Source organism: Peromyscus californicus, unplaced genomic scaffold (genome assembly GCF_007827085.1).
Source record: "Peromyscus californicus insignis strain IS unplaced genomic scaffold, ASM782708v3 Scaffold_11__1_contigs__length_118956290, whole genome shotgun sequence".
NCBI classification, from domain to species: domain Eukaryota; kingdom Metazoa; phylum Chordata; class Mammalia; order Rodentia; family Cricetidae; genus Peromyscus; species Peromyscus californicus.
Genome location: NW_026294402.1, coordinates 30,376,723 through 30,396,618, shown reverse-complemented (window position 1 = coordinate 30,396,618; position 19,896 = coordinate 30,376,723). Strand labels below are relative to the sequence as shown.

The window sequence follows — 19,896 nt, the reverse complement described above, 5'->3', positions numbered from 1 at the left end:
TAGCCGCCATCTTTTCGTCACCTAAATTTGCTAGGTGTTCACATTTGATCACATGTATTTCCTGTGTAGGCTCACACTTTCTCCTTATCCTGGCTGTTCTGTGTCTTTGAGATAGGTGGTCCTGGGAGTCAGCTCTAGCAGCTGGGTATCCTACTGAGGTCAGAAGGCAGGTGGAGGGCTTTGGGCCTTTGAGTGGAGGCTACTGACTATCTGGGGGATGCTGCCACGCTTGCTCAACAGATCCCTAGATCTTCAGGTAACAGGGAGTCTGCCAGTAACATGGAAATGGGGAGTTGAGTGTTCCAGTCTCTAGGGCCCCGTAGGCATTTGGGGGATTGCTGTGATGGTCAATGGACAGGCTGGGGATCATGCTTATGGATGAGAAGGGAGCTGGCATTTGAAGTGTCTCCTGGGTACAGTATACCTGTCTAGGGACCTTGAGTTGAGAGCTGGGGGCTGATAGGAGAGAAGCACAGAGATGGCAGGTGTCATTAGAAGTCCAGAGACTTTTTTCATTCCTTCTGCATCTTCTATCACTTCTGGACAGTGCCAGATCCAGGCCTGACCAGCCTCTGGAACTGACTGGATCACAGGATTCCTGGGAGTGGGAGGCTCCTTGCCTTTGTGGTGGGAATCAGAGAGAGGCTGTCTAATCATCTGGCTTCCAGTGTGGCAAGGGTTAACTCAGGAGGGATGGATAGGGAGGCTATAGGCCTTCCTGATTTCTGGCCCCACTGCTGCTCTATTATCCACTCTACAGGGAGCCAGAGCAGTTCACTGTGTCCACCCTGAGCCTGCCATGACTTCTTCTGTGGCCCATTGCCCTTTCTTCCACCTGCTGGGACGGCTCGGGCTCATGCCTCATGCCTTCCCTCTCCTCCACATCTCTAGTCATTGCCTTCCTTGCCTGGGACCATTAGCATTCATGCCATTTGCAGAAGCTGCTGCTTAATAGCTCATATCCATAGTGGAGGTGATGTCCTGGGCTCTGCCATCAAGCCTGGGCTGGTGGGAAGTGAAGTTCTACAAAACATCGAAAACGGCGAGCATCCCACACCTGTGCTTGGATACCTCTGAGGTCACTTAGTTTCTGGAATGCTGTGTGGTGATATGCACAGGCAGGAAGCTGCCCAGAGGAGCAGCTCCGAAGGTTTGTTTGATCAGTCAGATGCATGTAAGGAATGCCTGGTTTATGTCACGCGATGCACTGCATGCTGAGAGCCATAAGTGACTAAATTGCAGTTCTTGCCTCTGAGAAACTCGGTCAGAAGGCGGAGACAAGCATGTGAAAACCAGTGATGCCTTTATCAGTGCTGTGGATGAGGACTCAGGCTGGAGCGGTGGCTCTGCAGGATTCCGGGGGCCCCTTGGGCTCTGGCCAGCTGTACAGGGCTAAGTACACCGACTTACCCATTCTGCTAGTGGTTTCAACATTTGTCTGAGCCTTGCTCCGTCATTTCAGAAATATAGAATAAACAAGCCATTGAAACAGGAGGGGCATCCCCGGTTCCCTGGCAGAGGGAGTGCATGTGAGCTTGAAGGAAAGAGAGGGTCTGCTTGGCTAGCAGGTGGGGCTGGCATGGGGAGAGGGAGAAGTCTATTTGGACACCTGCTGTGAAGCACATCCTGTGGCCATGTGTGACATCCCACGTGACAGGCATGGGGGTGGAGGAGCCTTAGACCAAGCTGTCTTCGCAGCAGTGATGCTCACCTGTACTGGGTGACAGCTGGGTTGGCCTTTGCAGAGCAGTGGAACGTGACGATGTTGTCCTCCAATACCGGCTGTGGTTCTACCGACAAGTTGACAAGTGGGGGGTCTGCAGGGAGAAGAGATTCACATACAGACTGATGAAGGAATAGGGCAGGAAGACATGGAGGGCAAAGCCAGGGTTCCTACCGCCCAGGGACCATCGTGACGGATCCCCGGAGAGTGAGGGAGGCCTCAGCAGGAGGCTCCTTTGCTCCCTTGAAGTGGCTGCTTCAGGTAGCCTGGGTGCAGGGTGCAGGTCCCTCTGTGACTCAAGGTCTGAACTGAAATGGACATCCATCTCTGGTGCACCGGCTTCCCAGGCCCCAGACACGTGCAGCCTGGCTTCACCTTCCATTCCCGTGAGGAGAGTGGTGGGAAGGGGCACTCGGCCCGCAGTCCACGCTTTCTGTCTGTGACATGTCTGTTTATTATCTCCATGTAAAGGTTGTGGGGCCTCTGGTAACTTGAAAGCGGCATTTACACCTTTTCATCAGTGCCCGTCATCTCTGCTGAATCCGGACTGGTGTCCCCAGGCCCGCAGCAGCCTGAGCTGTTTTCTCATCTGACGTGATAAGAAGCCACGCTCTGAAGTGCTAAACGGTCTGAGGTGGAGGAGACAGAAACCGGGAGCTGGGGGGCCCACAGAGAGACCACGTGGAAGGGTTTGGGTGGGCGTGGCAAACTGGGGGAGGTGAAGACATGAGGACAGACTTGAGGAGGACCACAGGGAGGGACAGCGGACCCAGAGATACAGAGCCAGATGCAGCCGGGAGGAAGGGGAGGGAGACAGGGAGAGACACAGAAAGGCACACAGACATGCCCACTGAGGACTGCAGACAGGTAAGGAGAGGAGAAACCTAGAGGTGGGGGTGGAAGAGGGATAAAGAGTGAGAGGGAGCTGTGCAGACAGACACATACCCAGACAAAGATGCTAGCCTGAAAGCAGGAAAGCCAGGGAGGCCCAGGACATAGAAAATGACAGGGCATTGGAGAGAAAGAGTCCAGAACAGTGAAGACCACAGGAGAAAGGGGGAGAGGGAAGAAGCGGGGGAGAGAGACAGACAGACAGACAGACACACAGACACACACACATAAAGAAAGAGAGAGAGATACAGAAAGACAGGCAGACAGACACACAGAGAGCTAGAGCAAGTGAGAGAGAGATGCAGACAGAGAGACAGAGAGAGAGACAGAGACAGAGACAGACTTGTAGAGAATGGAGGGATTTGGCTAGGACTTGGAAGTCTGTAGCAGATGCAGAGAGGTAGACCTAGGCCCAGGAAATGGCCTTGTGTTGGCCTGGCTTTTCCCTTCTCAGGTGGTCACCCCCTCCAACTCCCCCCTTCCACCCTCCAACTCTCCACCATCCCCCACCAGAGGCTGGCTCATCCTGATGCTGTGCTCCTGTAGATCCCAAGCCTTGGCACAGCACTTCCAAGCTCCTTGGCATCCAAAGTGCAGGGGGGAGAGACAACCAGCTAGGCTGGGTTTTTCCTCACTAGGGCCTGGAAGCATGGCTGGAGTGCAGTTCCAGGCTGAGTTAGAGGGCAGCTAAGTCCCCATGGCCTCACTAGCACCCTGGGCTCCTATCACCTGGGCCTGGGCCTGGCAACGAGGGTCGGGAACCATAAGTTCACAAGGACTTTCTGTGGATCAGCTCAGCCTCAGCCTCAGAAAAAGCATTAAGAAGCCAGTTTCTCAGAGGCTGTGGAGGATATTTGTGAGGGACACCCAGGGAGTGAGACTCTAGCTTGGTGCTCTGGGCATCTGGCTCAGGACTATTGAAGGTCCCCCAGAGTCATGCTTGAGTTGTGGACTGAGATTGGGGGTTGGGACCTTTATCTGCTGGGTCCCTTCTGTGAGCTGCTGCTCACATTGGGTGCTGGGTGAGGGCACAGGGGCTGAGCTGTGTTAATATCAGCAGGGACAGAAAGAACCCCACTTCTGAGCAGCAGGTGGCCACCTGTGCTCAAAGTCTATTCTCCCTACATGTCTTCTAGTTCCAGAAGGGGGACCGTAAACAGGTGGCTCATCTGGTATAGGAGCAGCTGACCTGTGTACCTTCTTATCTGGGGTTACAGGGAATATCATGGTGCTATAGTGTGGGACTTAAGCCTCCTCCAACCCCCGGGGTCATGGGTTAAATGAGTCATGGTCTTCAGAGACATGTTATTGAGGCATAATTGGGAGCTTTGAGAAGGGTGGGGGCAGTGGGAAGTCTAAGAGAGGTCTTGTGGGATCCTAGTTTCTTCCTTTTTCCTTGTTCCCTGACCCTCAAGTGAGCGCTTCTGCTGGAGCACACTCCTTCCACTGATGTGCTATCTTATACCCCCCACCCCACCCCACCCCTGTCCAAAGCAGTGGGGCTCTGATTATGAAGTGGATCATCCCAAACTGTGAACTGAAACCAACTTTCTTTTTCTTTACTATCTCATGTGTTTGCTATAATGGTGGGAAGCTGAGTAATACAGGTAGGTATCTCATCCACCTCCATTTGGGTTTTCAAAGCAAGATTCAAGGGCTCACTGTGGCAAGGGACCACCATGAGGGCTCTCCTCCCACTTCTTAGACTCCTAGCACCTCCCCCTGCAAGTCCTGCAGTGTCTTCCCAGGGGTTTCCCAGCAGCTTCTGAGGCAAGGCTGACTCAGGAATCTCACAGTCCTGTGCAGAGCAGGCTGGCCAAGCTGACCATCCCTCCTGGGAAAGAAGTTTGCCCAGAGGAGTTTGCTAATGGCCGTCAGGACCCCCTGTGCATTGCTAGCCTCACACTGTGAAATCCAGTCCTGGCAGGTGATAGATGATCTCAATGCAACTCTTGTTTGAGATGGTGGTGTCAGTTCAGAAATCTCTAGAAACCCTTTACGGAGCTCACGGGGAGCCTTCCAAAGGCTCATCCTTCATCCGGTGTTTTTTTATAAAGTGATGATCCCTTGGGAAGGAAGAAGATGGAGCTTGTACCTGCTGGAGGACCCTCCTCGGGTCCTCACTTGCTGGATGCTCACTCACACCTGTGCTATCAGTTCACCCTGCAGAAGCTTCTTCTGCTTCTTCCCCTACTTTTTGCAGCACTCTTGGTCCTGAGGGCCTCAGGAGAATAGACCCAGGAGGTTCCATGCCAGTCAGTTCCACTTGCCTCTCTACCCCCAGACCCAGGGATACCATGTCCCTGATTCCATCCCTCTCCTCAGGATGTGTATGATGTGAATTTCTAGGAGTCTGCCAAATTCCAGAGGTATAAATAGTTTATGTCATACCCAACTATTAAACATGATTTTAATCCCACTTGAGATGTCGGATGCATAACTTGCAGGAGGGTGGAACTGAGATCACATTGAACAGATGTTACAGCTGAGAGTCTGTTAGTGTTTCCATCAGCAACCTGTGTGTGTGTGTGTGTGTGTGTGTGTGTGTGTGTGTGTGTGTGTGTGTGTATGTACGTGCACATGTGCATTTTCAGAGGAAGTGTTGGGGGGAAGCAGAGAGAAACTTCATGACTCAGTGATTTTATAGTACATCCATTTGAAACTTGGCAGCTGGACACAGAGTCCAGATGTGGTGAGGCTTTGGGGGTGTTGCGCTTTCTCTCCCATTACTCAATCTGGGGGCTTTGTCTTCCGTTGGGTAACATATAAAGACCAAGGGAAACAAACAACAAATGTGCTTTTGCTGAGTTTGGAGACTTCGTGGTTGACTGAGAAAATGAGCAGGTTTGCAAAGGCGGCTCTGATCCAGCCTGTGGTGTCCACTGCAAACAGTTGGATGCTTACTGAATGAGCAAACGAATCTCAGGAGAACGAAGGGGAGGCGGGGGTGGGGGGGGAGGAGGGCGGCATGGAGAAGGGCTGGGCCTTTGCTTCTTAGGTATGCGTAGACACCTCCCAGCTAGGGGAGATGGAGCTCTGGGTCAAATGCCTGGGGCTGTGATGGCATCTGGGGAAGAGCCACCACACACCTGTCACTGTGGATTTCAACCACAGCATATAATTTAATCAAAATATGCCATGCGTGGCTCTAGGGATTGACACGAATGATGTCATTTAATCCTAACGGCGACCTTAAGAGGTAGGTAGGTGTGATTCCCTTCATGTATTGATGAGGAAACAAAGACCCAAACCAATTCCCTAATGAGGCCAATGAGTAACAGCCAAAGTCAGAACTCAACTAGGGAGAATGTTGGATCCCAGCCACTGTTCTGTACTACCTTGGAAGGATCCCAGCCAGGAAACCTGATGCCTGGGTCTAAGCCTCATGCTGACCTCATTCCTGCATCCTTTCAGGTGCAACCCTGTTATCCATGTAGCCGGGTCAACCAGCTCTCTGTCTGGAGTGCATCTGGAGGAAGGATGTATTTGAATGTATGTGGGATGCTATTATGATGACATTCTTGTCACTAGGTTCCCTCGGGGCAATGGACAGTGGTCTGGAGCAGAAATGTTGTTTCTCTTCCATCTTTCTCTGCCAAGGTCCTGGCTTCTGTCCTGGGGAACCAACTATGTTTACATGGGACTCTGTAGCTGGCATAGCCTCCTGCCTAGGTGGGGCTGTGGGGCAGGAGTACAGCATGCCACAGTGTCACAAATGGCAGCCAGGAAGAACAAGGGACTTAGACACATATTATCTCCCACCCTCATTTCCCCCGGATTTGGCTTGTGTGTGAGAGAGCTCTTAGCTTGGATCGCTCTTAGACTAGGAAGAGACTTTGGATGGCATCGGCAAATCAGACAAGAAATTGGAATTATCAGAGTGAAGTGACAATCTAGAGCCACCCAGTTCATGGTGATGGATCCGTTCTGAATGCTGGACCACACACGGAACTAGCATCTTACCTCCTTTAGCATCTTACCTAGCATCTTACCTCCTTTGTAGAGCTGGGCTTTGCTCTAACCACATCTGTTCACCTGCTGGGTGATGCTAAGACCTAGGGTGGGATCAGGGCCAGGGGATGGAGGAGCATTGCCCTAGATGTTTCTCTCCATCTTCTTTTATCTCCCTAGCCCTAGGCAGGGTAAGAACTCTGCGGCTCCCCACTATCACTGAGTGAGGAATGGAAGGAACCACCTTGGGGTGGGGGCGGGGGTGGGGTTGTTAATAGCAAATGGCAACATAGTGAGAAGTAGAGCCTTCCCCCAAACGCTGTTGTTTGGCCAGGGTGTTCCCACCCTACCCAATACTTAACAAATGTTAAGGGGCTCCTCTGCACTTTAAAGGCTGTCCGTTAGGATTTGTGGCCCTGAGAGAGAACTTCTGCCCTCTGGCTGTAAAAACCGGCTCTGAGACCCCTAAGGCACAGTTCCCATGGACCCCACATCTCTGGAGAGCTGGTAGCACACAGAATTCAGAAGCCCTAACTGAGTCAAGGCTGTTAGAAAATCCCTCAGATTTAGGGGGCTGGAGAGAGGGCTCAGTATTTAGAAAGCACTTGCCATGCCATTACAAGGATGAGATTGGGGATCCTAGCACCCACATACCAGGTGGGCATCCCGCACACACCTGTAACTCCAGCTTCAAAGGGGACAGAGGAATGAGGACTGTTGGAGCTATTAAGCTCCATTAGGCTTCCAGCTTAGCAGAGAAAACGTAAGACCCACGTTCAGGGAGAGAAGCTGCCTCAAAGGAATCGGCAGAGTTGGTAGCAGAGGACACCCGACAACCTCTTTTGGCCTCTGCGCCCATGCAGAAAAAGGCATGTGAACCTGCATATACACACACACATTCACATGGGGCTGGTTCCAACCCTGGGCCTGGCCAGGCCAGACAGAGTCCGTTGGTACTCACGCTGGATGTCTATGGTGACTGAGGTCTCCTTTCCTCCAGGGATGGCTTTGTTGGTGGCTCGGCACACGATACTCTGTCCATTTTCCACGTCTCCAGGCGAGATGAAGAGGGTGCTGACGATGCTCTCACGTTTGCCATCTCGAAGCAGAGTCTGGAGAGAGAGGTGGTAAAGGAATAGAAGGCCTTGTGCTACTGAACTGACATGGCTTGGGACAGAAAGACAGACCGTATGCAGGTCAGAGAAGAGAAGAGAGAGCTGTGGATGGCATGTATTGGTAGGGTTGGCTCGGGCAACTGGGGCTCCCTCCAGTCTCCATGCAGAACTGGGGGAGTTCCCCTACAGCCTGGGCCTGGCTGGGCGCTGGGTGGTGGAAGGAAAAAAGAGCTAGAGAGATTGCCATGGTGTGTGGAAACCAGCCCTGACTTGCAAGCCAAAAGCTCAGTAGTAACCAGGTTTAGCTTAGTGGAAGGCAGGCCTTGGGTAGGTAGGTAGGTAGGTCCTCCTTAAAAACGAACTGGCGTCTGTGTTCTACCCCTGGTGGTGGTGACTCTCCACAGCAAGCAAGAGGACGGGGTGCAGCAGACAGAAGGAAGGAGTCTGTGAACGGGTGACAGAGTTAGGAACACCGAGTTAAGAAGGGGCTCAGGAGGGGACGTTAGCAGTCTCTGTGAGCCCACCTTTGATTATTTCCCCATGTAAGCCTTTGCACCTTCCCAAATCATGGCACTTCCTGATCTCATTACAGCTCCACCACACCACTGCACAGTCGGCCGAGGCCAGTGCTTTCCTTTTGACGAGGGAGGACTCAGGCAATGCTCGTCAAGGTACGACGACACCTTACCAAACTCACTCTCAAGTTAGTGGTAGAAGTAGTACTAGGGTTCTGCAATGGGTTGAACCCCCATCCCCCCACATTCGTGTCTACCCCAGTCTTAGAATGGGCATTCATTTGCCGATTAGTTAGTTAAGGAATTGGAGATGAGACCATCCTGAGTCCCGGAAGTGTTCTTCCCTAGGAAGGAGACAACTTTGGCACAGAAGACAAAGGTTAGGATACTCCTGCTACACACCAAGGAATGCCGGGAGCTAGCCAGGAGCTAGAGAGAGCAGGAGGGCCTCTGCACCGCTGAAGCGGCGCAGCCCGGTTGGCAGCTTGGCTTCAGACCCGTTAGCCTCTAAAACCCCAAGACATGAGCACAAGCCATGGGTCTTCGCTTTTTCTTCTTGGATCCGAGCGCTATCCTGTAACTAGTTCCTCCACTATGGCCGCCACCCCCTTCACTCTTCTGTCCCTTTTTCCAGACCCTTCCCTATCAGTTAGGAGCCCATTAAGATAGGCACACAGAGAAGAGGGATTGTAAGCAGAGGGCCACTGCAGGTGGCACTGGAGTCTGTTTAGACTCAAAGACTTCCCCTCTGGGCAGGAACTTTACATCCTACAGGGAAAGGTGCCAGACGCAGTCAGTCTTGTTTTACCTGGACTGGAGCCAGGGAATAGATGACTACTTACTGAACAGCTCTCGTAAAATAACAATGGCCCTCTATCTCATTGTCAGAATGTATGCAGGGAGGAAACATTATCAGTATTTTGCAAGTAAATGCTGAGTTCAGAGCGAACTCCTGGGCCAAACTGGAACTCAAACTTAGGAGTAGGTACCCCTGAGGACCGATGCTCTGATACGCCTGGCCTGGGCCTGTCCTCAGCTCAGCATAGCCCTTCTTAACTTGGGGCCAAGCTTGTGGCCTCTGGGATGAGTAGAACCTGGTGTGAGCCTAACGTGGCTGCTACTGTAGGTCAAGCCAGTCTATAACAGAAAAGGACAGCAGAGCAGAAGAGCAGCCCCACACTTTCTCCTGGAATTGTAAAACTGGCCAGACTGAGGCTCTGTGGCTTGAAGCCTTCTAGTACTTTCTATCTGGGCAGAAGGGGTGTTGTTCTTAACCATGGGCAGAGGGGCTACCGAGAGGGATGTGGCCTGATCCAGCAGTCCAAGGGCCAGTCTTCGTAGCCCATGGTCTGCAGGGCAACTTCTAGGCCAGAGGCACAACTGGAGGTCCCAGAATAGGGTTAGATGGGGTCTATTTGAGCCCCCAAACCAAAGCCAGCGTGTGGAGGGAGCTGCAGCCGGCACCCTATTACCACATTGGCTTGGGGCTGCTCAGCAGACCTCGCCACCTCTATAAATAGCTAAGCGATAATAAGAACAATTTCCTGGATGAAAATAAGACCTCCGGGTAGGATGCGGGGAGGAGGGGAGGGAAGGAGAGGGGGTAGGGCGAGTATTGTTCTTCTATATCCTTTCCTTTCCTTTTCTGAGGTGCTAACAAGGGACATTTACATAAGTTTGACTCAGCCAAGAACCCCTCCAAGGGATGGACTCTGGGCTTGGTGGGGGGAGTGGGGCTCCGAGGGTGGGGGTGGGAGAGAGCTGGGAGGCCTAGCTCTAATTAGGCCTGCTGACTGCTCTTCCTCCTCCCTAGCCCAGCGTGTTCCTCCGCCTCGGAATGATGATTAATGACATATTTACTGTGTCCAGGCGGGTGCTTTTCTGGGAAATAAAAATTCTGGTTCAAGTTGTTTGTTCCACCTAATTAGAGAAAAAAAAAAAGGAAGATGTGTTCATTAAACAAAAAGGAAAATGAGAAGAAGGCGAGTGTCCCAGGAGTGAACCACCCCTGTAGAAGGCCCGCTGTGAACCTGGCTCTGGCCCGAGGTTCTCAAAGACCCCAGCCAGAGCCTGGGCAGCAGCCCCTTGGAGAAGGGCTGTGTCTGTTGGTCCCTCAGGCAGATCTGCTGACACAGCGGTGGAATGGCAGGACAGGCGAGCCAGAGGCTCCAAGCCCACGGGGTGCAAGGTGGCTGATGGTGCACCTTGGTGGCTCCTTTGGGAGTGCTTCCTGGCAAAGCTCCTTTTTTGCTCCCTTTCCCTTCGCACTGTTCCCTAAATCCCAAAGAAAAAAATGCACCTACATGATTAAGATGTTTCTTTAGCCTCATAGAACCCAGAAGTCTCGCGATCTTTGGATGTCACCAGAATGGGTGTGGGTAATAGCCTTCTTATGCCGGTCCTGTGCATCAGCTCTGGCAAAGTGAGTAAACCGCTATGAGCTTTGCATTGTAGGAAACTAAGATGCATGTCTAACGATCCAGGATGCCCAGGCTGGTTCCAAGAGCAGGACCCTGCTCAGTGCATAGAGTTTTTGCCTATTGTCCCATCGTGTCTCCTTGCTGTCTCTGTAAAAACCCTTTCGTGTACCTGTGCTTCTTAAGATGATGCTCTGAGGATGACAGTCTCCTCCATCTTTTCAGGGCTGACCCTGGATGACGTGTGATTTCCTTCCCAACAACCATTTTGAGTTCTGTATTTTGAATGGGGAGTAGATGCATTCAGGTCCCCCTTGCCCACTGTTCCCCTCCCTCAGCCCCCTTTGAACTTCTTTCTTCTTTTATCGTTTGCTTTATTCCTCTTTTGTAAGTCTTCTCTATCACTTTTCTCACATGCAAATGAGGCCTTGAGACTTGGTGGCCTTGAAGGCATCATCCAAGTGGGACTGGTGTGCTGATTATCAGAGACCGGCTTCCTTGCCTCTTTCTTCCCTATGGCCCTCACCTCTGCTCCTTCTCTTCTCCTCACAGAGTTAGACTCTGGGGACACATCTCAGACACTGAGGCTTTTGCTAGCATGCAAATCAGCCCGGGAGCTGGGGCTGGGAAGTAGATTTTAATGGTGCCACTAATTTCTTGACTCACTCACTACCTCTTTGGAGCTTGGCGGGCACTAACGTGGCATCAGACTCTAGACCCAGGCTTATCAATATGACTTTGATGGCAACCCCTGAGCATCTACAGTGATCCAGCTCATGTTGCTGTACCAACAGAGGTCAGGACTATACAATGTGTAGGCATTGTGAACAGCATTCCTGAAAATCAACTGTCTGCAGAGACTGACTACATTTTAGAATGGTGGAGAGATTCTAGCCCTCTGGAACAGCCACTCCTTGCCCACCTCTGTGTCAGGACTAATATCCTGTGACTAATGGATAAACTTTTAGAATCTATTCACTTAGCTCATTACTAATTTCCACCAACCCCAAAGCTCGGAAAGCATCTTGGGCCTATAGAAAAGCTTCCCCATCTTACTGTACCCACCTCTTTGATGTACCCGCCAATGTATTTTAAACTTGCCTTAATTTATGACTTTCTTTATTTTGTGAAACTATAAAAACTTCATGAAACTGGTTTCATGTTGTAATATGAAATTGGGGGTAACCAAAATTTATGTTCCTGGCCCATGGTGGCTCAAAATAGCTTCAAAATAAACCATCTCTTATTCCCTTTGAGAGGTAAGCTGTGGATTTTGCATTGACAGCGTCACGTGGCCAGGAATGAATGCGCAGGAGCATAGTTTTCCAAGAGTGGATTTCTATCCCACCCCTGCGTACATGTACCCACTTCTGCCTGTGGGTGTTCCCAGGCTTCTGCCCACTAACTGCGTCTAAGGAACTTTCTCACCGGCTCCAGTGACTATGTGAGGCTCCCAGTGCCCATCTGAACAGAACTGGCTCCGGTGCAGCTTCCTGTTTGTGCAGGCAACCTCACCACCTCACTGAGCTGCCCTGAGGTCCTTGAATTGGCATCTATCGGGTGCTGGTTTCTTAGCATCCGCCTGAGAGGTTGGACTGTGGGGGCGGGGTGCACTCTTGGGGCAGTTGCCCAGGGTGGGTGGCAGATCTTTCCAATCCTTCCAGGGCCTCTGGTGAGCAGTAGAAAGCCAGGCTGAGCCCTCAGAGATGGGCAGCCTGAAGGCAATGCAGTTTGTGTGGGTGCCCCAACTCTGGTGCTAAATATGGGCTGCTCATTGATATGCAAACAGCCTGGAGAGGCCTTGAGCAGGCCTGATTGCCTGGCAACAAGGCCTTCTCTCTTCTCCCTCCCCACTCACCTCCCCCACCTGCTGTGCCTTTTTTTTTTTTTTAATCATCTCTCTGTTTCCCCTTTTATAGACACTTGAGGATCCATATAGGCCTCTTGCTATCGGACTGAATAGGAGTTGCATGGATAATACAGGTCTGCACATCTCATTTGCCTGAGACCCCACATCCAGCCTTCTGCCCTAGGGCTAGAAGCAAGTCTTAGGTAGATAAGGTGAGCAGAGGTGGCTAGCACATAACATAGAATAGGTAGAGATTCTGGGCCCCCTGGTTTGACAGAGTGGATGCAGTGTGCTGGAGGGACTGAAGGAGACAATGTGTACCATGGAGAGTGAGGGCCTGGGGGATGTGAGCCAGCATCCCTTTCCTGAGCAAGCACAGGCCCAGTGGAGACCCGGGGGATGGCAGGCTGACAGCCCCTTGGGTAGGCAGGTAGCCCGAAAGTGGAGAAAACAAAGAAGTGGGGATGGAAGGCTGTATCTCCTAAGACAGAAGCATTTCCTATGTGGCCCCGTGCAGGTCAGAGCCTCCTCACCCTCCCTGGGGATGTAGCAGAAGCGGTGGGAAGAGAGGAAAACCTTCGGGCTAAGCCCACACTCATCTTCCGTGTTTATCACCTCTTCCTCCCCCCACACCCCACCCCGCCCTGGGGTTTGTAGATTTGCTGGCACTTCAGATGCATGCCCTGTGACATCCATTCTTGTATCAAGCCCAGAGAAGCAGGAGGAGCAAGGGAGAATCCCAGCTGTCTCCACATGCCCAGGACAGGGTGTCCATGATGTGACACGGAGAGAGGCAGCCCCCCCACCCCCTTTTCCCCCGCCCCAGTCTCGTCTCTCAGCAGACCTGGCAGGCAGTGTCGGAGATGCAACACAGCCAAGTGGCTCACACTCACACCGGGCCATAGGGAGCAGCTCTGCAGTCAGTGCTAGGTAGATAGGGCACACCACCAGCAGCCTCACGCTGCAGCTGCCATGCCTCCCCCACCATAGTGAACTCCACCCTCTAGCTCAGCCAGAGTAAACCCTCCATCTTGAAGCTGCTTCTGTCAGGCATTTTTGTCACAGCAATGAGAAGAATAACTAATACAGAGTCCTCACTCTGTTCCATCCTCCTTACAGGGAACTTGGAAAGAATTACATTTGCTGGGCATGGGGGTGCATGGGCATACCTTGAATCCTAGCACCGGGAAGGCAGAGGCAGGGGCACCTCTCAAGTTCAAGACCAGCCTGGTCTGCAAGGTAAGGGTCAGGCTAGTCAGGGTTGCGGAGTGAGACCCTGTCTCAAAACAAAACAAGCAATTTACATTTATTGGTTTGTTTATGTATTGGGCATGTGCGGGCACACACATGCGGTACCGTGCATGCGGAGGTCGGGGAGACAACGTGTGGGGTATTAGTTCTCTCCTTCTACCATGTGGGTCCTGGAGATGCTTTCACCCGCTGAGCCGTCCCACCAGCTCTGCAAGGAACTTTGGTGTGTGATTTCTTGTGAGTCCTGCAGTAGCCCTAACAAGCGGCCATGATTATCATCATCCCCATTTTGCAGCTGGGGAAACTGAGACAGAGAGATTAAGCCAACATTCTGACATGACAGAAGTCTGGCCTACAGGACTCTATGGCCTGCTGTGTGGACACTGCCACAGCATCTGGAAAATGCAGGTGGCCAGGTGTGAGGACCCAGAGGACCGGTGGTGGTCCCAACAGCTGTGCTTAGTGCAGATTCGGTCTGCCAGGTAGGTGTCTTGGTTGTGTCCCCAGCCATTCCTAGACCTGGGTGCCAATGATGATCTCAGTGTACAGATGGCGCAGATATGGAAAGTTTAGATCACACAGCTAGAGGGTGGTGGTGGCTGGAATCGGCCACCCAGCTTCAGTATCAGTGGCTTTAACCACCACCATGTGACACGGTGGTGACTACTGAAGGCTTTAGGTGCAGCTCTGTCAGGGCTGCTTCCTGGGGGCTTCTCTGTGGGCTGTGTGTGTGTGTACTTGTGTGTTCACGGTCTTCCTCTGATGTTTCTGCCTTTGTAAGTAAGTCAGAAGAACTATTTGGCTTATGACAATTGTCTCTGCAGTTCTGGAGAAGGAATGGCCTGGGCTGAGCGCCTGGGAGGAGACAGGGTGGGGGGTCAGTCTCTAACAGCCCCTCAGCTTGGGCCATACGGCTCCTGTTGGAATCTTTGCCTCTTACATTGAGCTCTAATCCATGAGTTTACAGCTTGTCGCAGCGAGGGCACTTCCTGAGTGTCTCTTCCAGCTCTTTCATGTTCAGAGGAGAAAACTGAGCCCAGGAAACTGTTGCCTGGGGTTACAGAGAGCAGGGACTGGCAGGGCCTGGCTGCCATTCCCTCTTTGACAGTCAGAATAGGGGTGGGCCTGGGCGAGGACAGGCACACAATCTCCTTTCCAGAAAGGCAGTGCGCCAGGCTGTGTGGGTGAGGATGGCCTTCTGGGTAGACTAGCCTGGAATAGGTCTCATAGGGTGACCCTGAACCCCGCCTTTACGAGATGAGGCATGTCCTCTTCTGTATATCCCGGGCAGGTCAGGCTGGCCCAGCTTCAGAGAGACATGGACAGGCACCTCTAACATAGGAACACCCTTCTCTTCCTTCCCAGCTCCCTCTGGATGACCTTGGCCGCTGGGCTATGTGTTTGCCTTTCCTGACATCCTCACAGTGTGGCTCCACCTAGGATGTGAGCGGACAACTTATCTCCCAAGAGGAAGCATTGTTCCTAGGATGGATTCAGGTCCAAGAGAAGCCATTTGTTTGGGGATCTGGCCCCAGGAACTGGGTGGTACGCCAAGCTTTGATCAGCCGCCTTTGGCAGTATAGTCAGTTTGGGACGGGAAGGAGCTGTCCTTACAATAGGAATGGCCTTTCTTCACATCCTCTGCTGATGGAAAAGACATTTCTTCTCTTCTCAGGACCCACGGGGAGGGGCCAGCTGGGGATCAGAACTAAGGAACAAGCATGTGCTTTGATGCTCTCTGAAACCCTGGGTCAGGGTCCTGAAAGATTATGCCCTAACCTCAGAGCCTGGAGGCTGCTTTGCCTGGGGTCCTGATGTAGCCTCCGGTGGTGTTCTTGGAACCCACAGAGACCTGAGCCTGTTCTGGGGGAGGTCAGAAAGAAAACCTAGGTGACAAGAGACCTTGGCTACAGTCCTGGTGCTGCTAGAAGACACCTGAGCAGGACAGACACTTCCCTTCAAAGTCTCAGTTTTCTGTCTCTAGACAAAAGAGCTTGGGCCAATGGCCCTCCAGAGGTCAGGTCTCCTTCATCTTGAAGGCTCTGCAGGATGTAAACCCCGCTTGGGACTGCATAAAAGTCTCCCGGGGAGGCATGTGGCACAGGTTATTTCTGACTGTATTCATAGACAGTGAAGCCAACAGATGAGGAAGCTACTGCCATTGCAGAGATGGTTTGTTATTCATAGTTCCCAGGAGGAGGCGCATGGTCAGCCATGCCACACCAGGAAGCTGGGAGTGGAGGGGGATGAGTGTGATGAACCTTCGCTGTGGTTAGTGGGGAAAGGGATGGGTGAGGCAGGGTAGGGGCCGCACAGCTTTAGGATTGGCTAGCTTGGGTAGCTTTAGTGGGCTCTGGGCTGTAGAGGGATCTGATGTTCCTGATTCCTGGTCCTGGAGATACTGTCTGGACTACAGGAGGGAGAATAAAGGCCCGCATGGGGCTGTGGACTCCGGATAGGCCGAAGCGTGGACAGTAAGTTAACTCTTTCTGGGAACTGGTGAACCGGGGCCGTCTTCGCATCCCAGGATCTTTGAGGCTGCAAGCTTTCAAAATACTATAAAATACAGAAAACAAAGTGAAAGAGCGCCACAGGGGCCAGTTCAGGGTGCTACTGTGTGAGTTCAAGACAAGCAGCCTCATAGGCAGGCCCATCAGGGCACAAAGCGTAGATTAGCCCTTTCTGGTCCCTGTTCTGGCGTCTCATCAGGCAGCCCTGGAAAGCAGGTCAGATTTAACAAATTAAAACACATGATGACCTGTTAACCTTGAACTTCAGATGAACAATGCATAATTTGTTAGTATGAGTACGGTCCATGCAACACTTGGGAGAAACATGCCAAAAATGAACTTACTATATTTTCTGAAAAAAGTCTTGTTCCATTCAGGCTGTTTCAACAACAACAACAACAACAACAACAACAACAACAACACACCACCAAAAACCTACAAGCTGGACAGCAGCAGAACCACAGAGGTTCATTTCTTATAGTCCTGGAGCCTAGAAGCCCAAAATGGGGCAGACTGAAGGAGTGTTGGTGTTGGCCATCCTCTTACAATGTCCGCACATGGTGGAAAGGACAGAGTTCTCTCTTGGGCCCCTTTTATAAGGCCACTAATCCTAATCATGACGGCACCACCATCATGACATAACCACCTTCCAAAGCTCCCTCCTCTTGGATCTTGGGGTTTCAACACAGGAGTTTTGGGGGGTGGCACACAGTTATTCAGAGCATCACATATTAGCGGTGGCAACCTGACCACTTCTGCCTCAATCTCCTCTTTTGACCATATCTTGTTCTAGGGTTTTTACCTATAGTTATCCTGATCAGAGGGTAGGATGGGGAGGCGGGAGAGGGGAGGCGGGAGAGGGGAGGCTAGTGGAAGACACAGTCTGAGAACGAAAGTGACCAATAAAACACACACATACACACACACACACACACACACACACACACACACAGAGAGAGAGAGAGAGAGAGAGAGAGAGAGAGAGAGAGAGAGAGAGAGAGAGAGAGAGAGAATGTGGAACAACAGAAGCACTTCCACGGGAAGAAAGGCAGAGCTGGTCCCCAGGTGCCTGACCCCTCCACTCTTACCTCTCTTTATCCTTTGTCCCACTGCCCACCCCCCATCCCCATCTCTCCCTCAGGCTCACCTTGGAGTAGGTGGCCCCGTTGATGACCTCTCCTTTACGTAGCCAGATGATGGAAGCTGCGGGCTTGGCATTGTCCGCGTGGCAGGTGAGGTTGAGAGGGTCCCCTGCCCGAAGGCTGATCACAGGCCCTCCTAGGATGATGGGGTCATCGGGTGGCACTGTGGGGAGAGGAGCAGAGAGGTCAGGTTGGGGTAGGTCTCTATGTGACATGGCAGAGAATAATGAGCAATAATGGTTATACCTTGATAAAGAGTGTCACCCTCTGTATTCCAATGGTAGTAATAGTAAAACGATATGCTGTTCTTCATGTTGTCACACCAGGAATAAGCATGAGTGAGGACAGGCAGGTGTCCCTAGCCTGTTTCACAGACCTGGAAGCAGTACTTAGCAATTGACATACCAGGGACCACAGGATCTTTATTTAAAAAAAAGAGAAGATTTATTTTTGTTTCTTTTTAAAGATTTATTATTATTATTGGATTTTCAAGACAGGGTTTCTTTGTGTAACCCTAGTTGTCTTGGAACTTGCTCTGTAGACCAGGCTGGCTTCAAACTCACAGAGATCCACCTGCCTCTGCCTCCCCAGTGCTTGGACTAAAGGCGTGAGACACCACGGGCTGACATAAGATTTTATTTTTAGTTGTGTGTGTGTGCATGCGTATGCACTGGAGTGCCAGCACTCACAGAGGCCAGGGGCACTGGATCCCCTGGAGCAGGAGTGACAGGCACTTGTGAGTTGCCTGATATTTGTACTGGGAACCAGGCTCTGGTCTTGGAAGAGTAGTACCCGCTTTTAATAACTGAGCCATTAATCCAGCCCTGACTTTTTTTTTTTCTTTTCTTTTGCCAAGCTTTGTTACATCTCTCACAACAGTCTTGCAGGGAAAAACACTATTTTTATCCCAATTATGTAGACCTGGAATCTGAGGTTCACCAAGGGACTTGTTCAAGGTCATATGGTAAACATATGGTGGATCTGGGGCTGGAAGCTGTGCCTTTGACCCTTGATCAGGCTGGTCCCTCCCTCAGGTGACAGGGGACAGGGCAGGTCTTTAGAGTAGTTCCTGGACCCTGATTCCCACTCAGAAGGAGCCTCCCTTTCCTGACATCTTCCTTCCTTCCTTCCTTCCTTCCTTCCTTCCTTCCTTCCTTCCTTCCTTCCTTCCTTCCTTCCTTTCCTTTCTTTCTTTCTTTCTTTCTTTCTTTCTTTCTTTCTTTCTTTCTTTTTTCCTGCATGTATCAGTGTGGTTAGTGTCTGGTGGCCCTCTTCAGATATCCATAGTGCCAAAGGGGAACGGACATGGGATTGTCCCCTGCACTGTGGAGCAAGGTCCCGGCAGGGCCAACATGGAACTCCACACCTTGAAGCAGCTGCAGAGACACCTGCTGGATCCAATGAACCACGTTTGATTCCCGTGAAGGCCACACTGACAGGGATGACGGTAATCAATTATTATTTATAAAGAGACTCTGGGAAGTCAAGAGTTGACTAAGGACACACGGCTACCTCTGAGGCTGGTGCTTCTGAACATATTTAAGTTTCCCAGGCCTTTACTGCTGCATGGACCAGCCATGGAGGAGGCAGGGCTCCATGGAGACCATCTGACGAGACTGTCCCCTGAGAAACCTCTGTCTTTTCTGATGTAGATCTAGAGGGTCTATTCAGTTAGCCCTAGAGGCTGAAAGGGACTCAGGTACTCCCCTGACACACTAGAGGTGGGAACTTTGCATTTTCTCAGGAATGAAGGACAGGTGGGTGGGCGTGTTATCAGGGTTTGAAGACCTAGTGCAGAGGTCTTTTTATGGGCTTTTAGGGGCAACACACCCCTCCAACCCAACCCTGGGCAAACAAACACCTATGCTTATGGTTTGCTGTGCCTTCCAGCTGCAGAATCTGCTTGCCTTCCTTGTCAGCTCCTGATGTCATCTACTGGACTTCTTTAACAGGCCAGTACCCAAAGCAGCAGGCCTTTAGGTTGGTCACCCCACCTATCCCTGTCTGGTCCCCACAGAAGGTTGACTCAGTTCTAACAGCCCTGCAGAACCATTTCTTGAGGAACCTCAACTTTGTAGGGTTCTGGAGATGGGGTCACTTTTTTACCAGCTCTGGATGCCAAAATGATCCTGGCCCAGGGAGAAAGTTGGCCTTATCTAACCCTTCTATACCCATAGCTCTGAAGCCAGGCCTCTCCAGGAGGCCCCAGAGCTGCCAGGCTGGAGGAGGCAGGCGGGTATGGGCTGGACACCCAAGATAACCAACTGCTTGTGCCCACTGTACCCTCTTATTAGTGCCTGTGGTCTCCTTGGTGTAGGCGTGGCCGGAGAGCAAAGGGGGGTTAATTAGGGCTTTCCATCAATGGGGGTGTGGCTAGCAACTGATGAAAGGGATTTCAGCTTCCTGCACTGGGGGTGGACTGGGCCCCTCCAGCAGTGAGGGCTGGGGCTTGCAGTATTCTGTGGAAATTTGGGTGGTCCTGCTCAGCTCTCAGTATAGGCAGTCTCCTTCTCAGCACTGGGTGCTCAGGAA

General features: G+C 51.7%; 1 protein-coding gene and 1 long non-coding RNA gene across 7 annotated transcripts in view; one reads left to right on the top strand and one right to left on the bottom strand.

Moving 5' to 3' along the window:
• The window catches only part of Kirrel3 (kirre like nephrin family adhesion molecule 3), a 569,791-nt gene that overhangs the window by 25,325 nt on the left and 524,570 nt on the right, over positions 1-19,896 (bottom strand). For all 6 annotated transcript variants that reach the window (XM_052756044.1, XM_052756079.1, XM_052756035.1 and 3 more), the window contains 3 exons: positions 17,370-17,527; positions 7,527-7,677; positions 1,712-1,817 (listed from right to left, as the gene is read on the bottom strand). In XM_052756044.1, the coding sequence (XP_052612004.1) occupies positions 1,712-1,817; positions 7,527-7,677; positions 17,370-17,527 (415 nt within the window). The remainder of the gene's footprint in view (positions 1-1,711; positions 1,818-7,526; positions 7,678-17,369; positions 17,528-19,896) is intronic.
• LOC128121418 (uncharacterized) lies at positions 7,685-16,168 on the top strand. Its single transcript, XR_008222191.1, has 5 exons — positions 7,685-12,172; positions 12,532-12,595; positions 13,581-13,700; positions 14,008-14,194; positions 15,078-16,168. It is a non-coding gene; the product is annotated as an uncharacterized LOC128121418 (long non-coding RNA).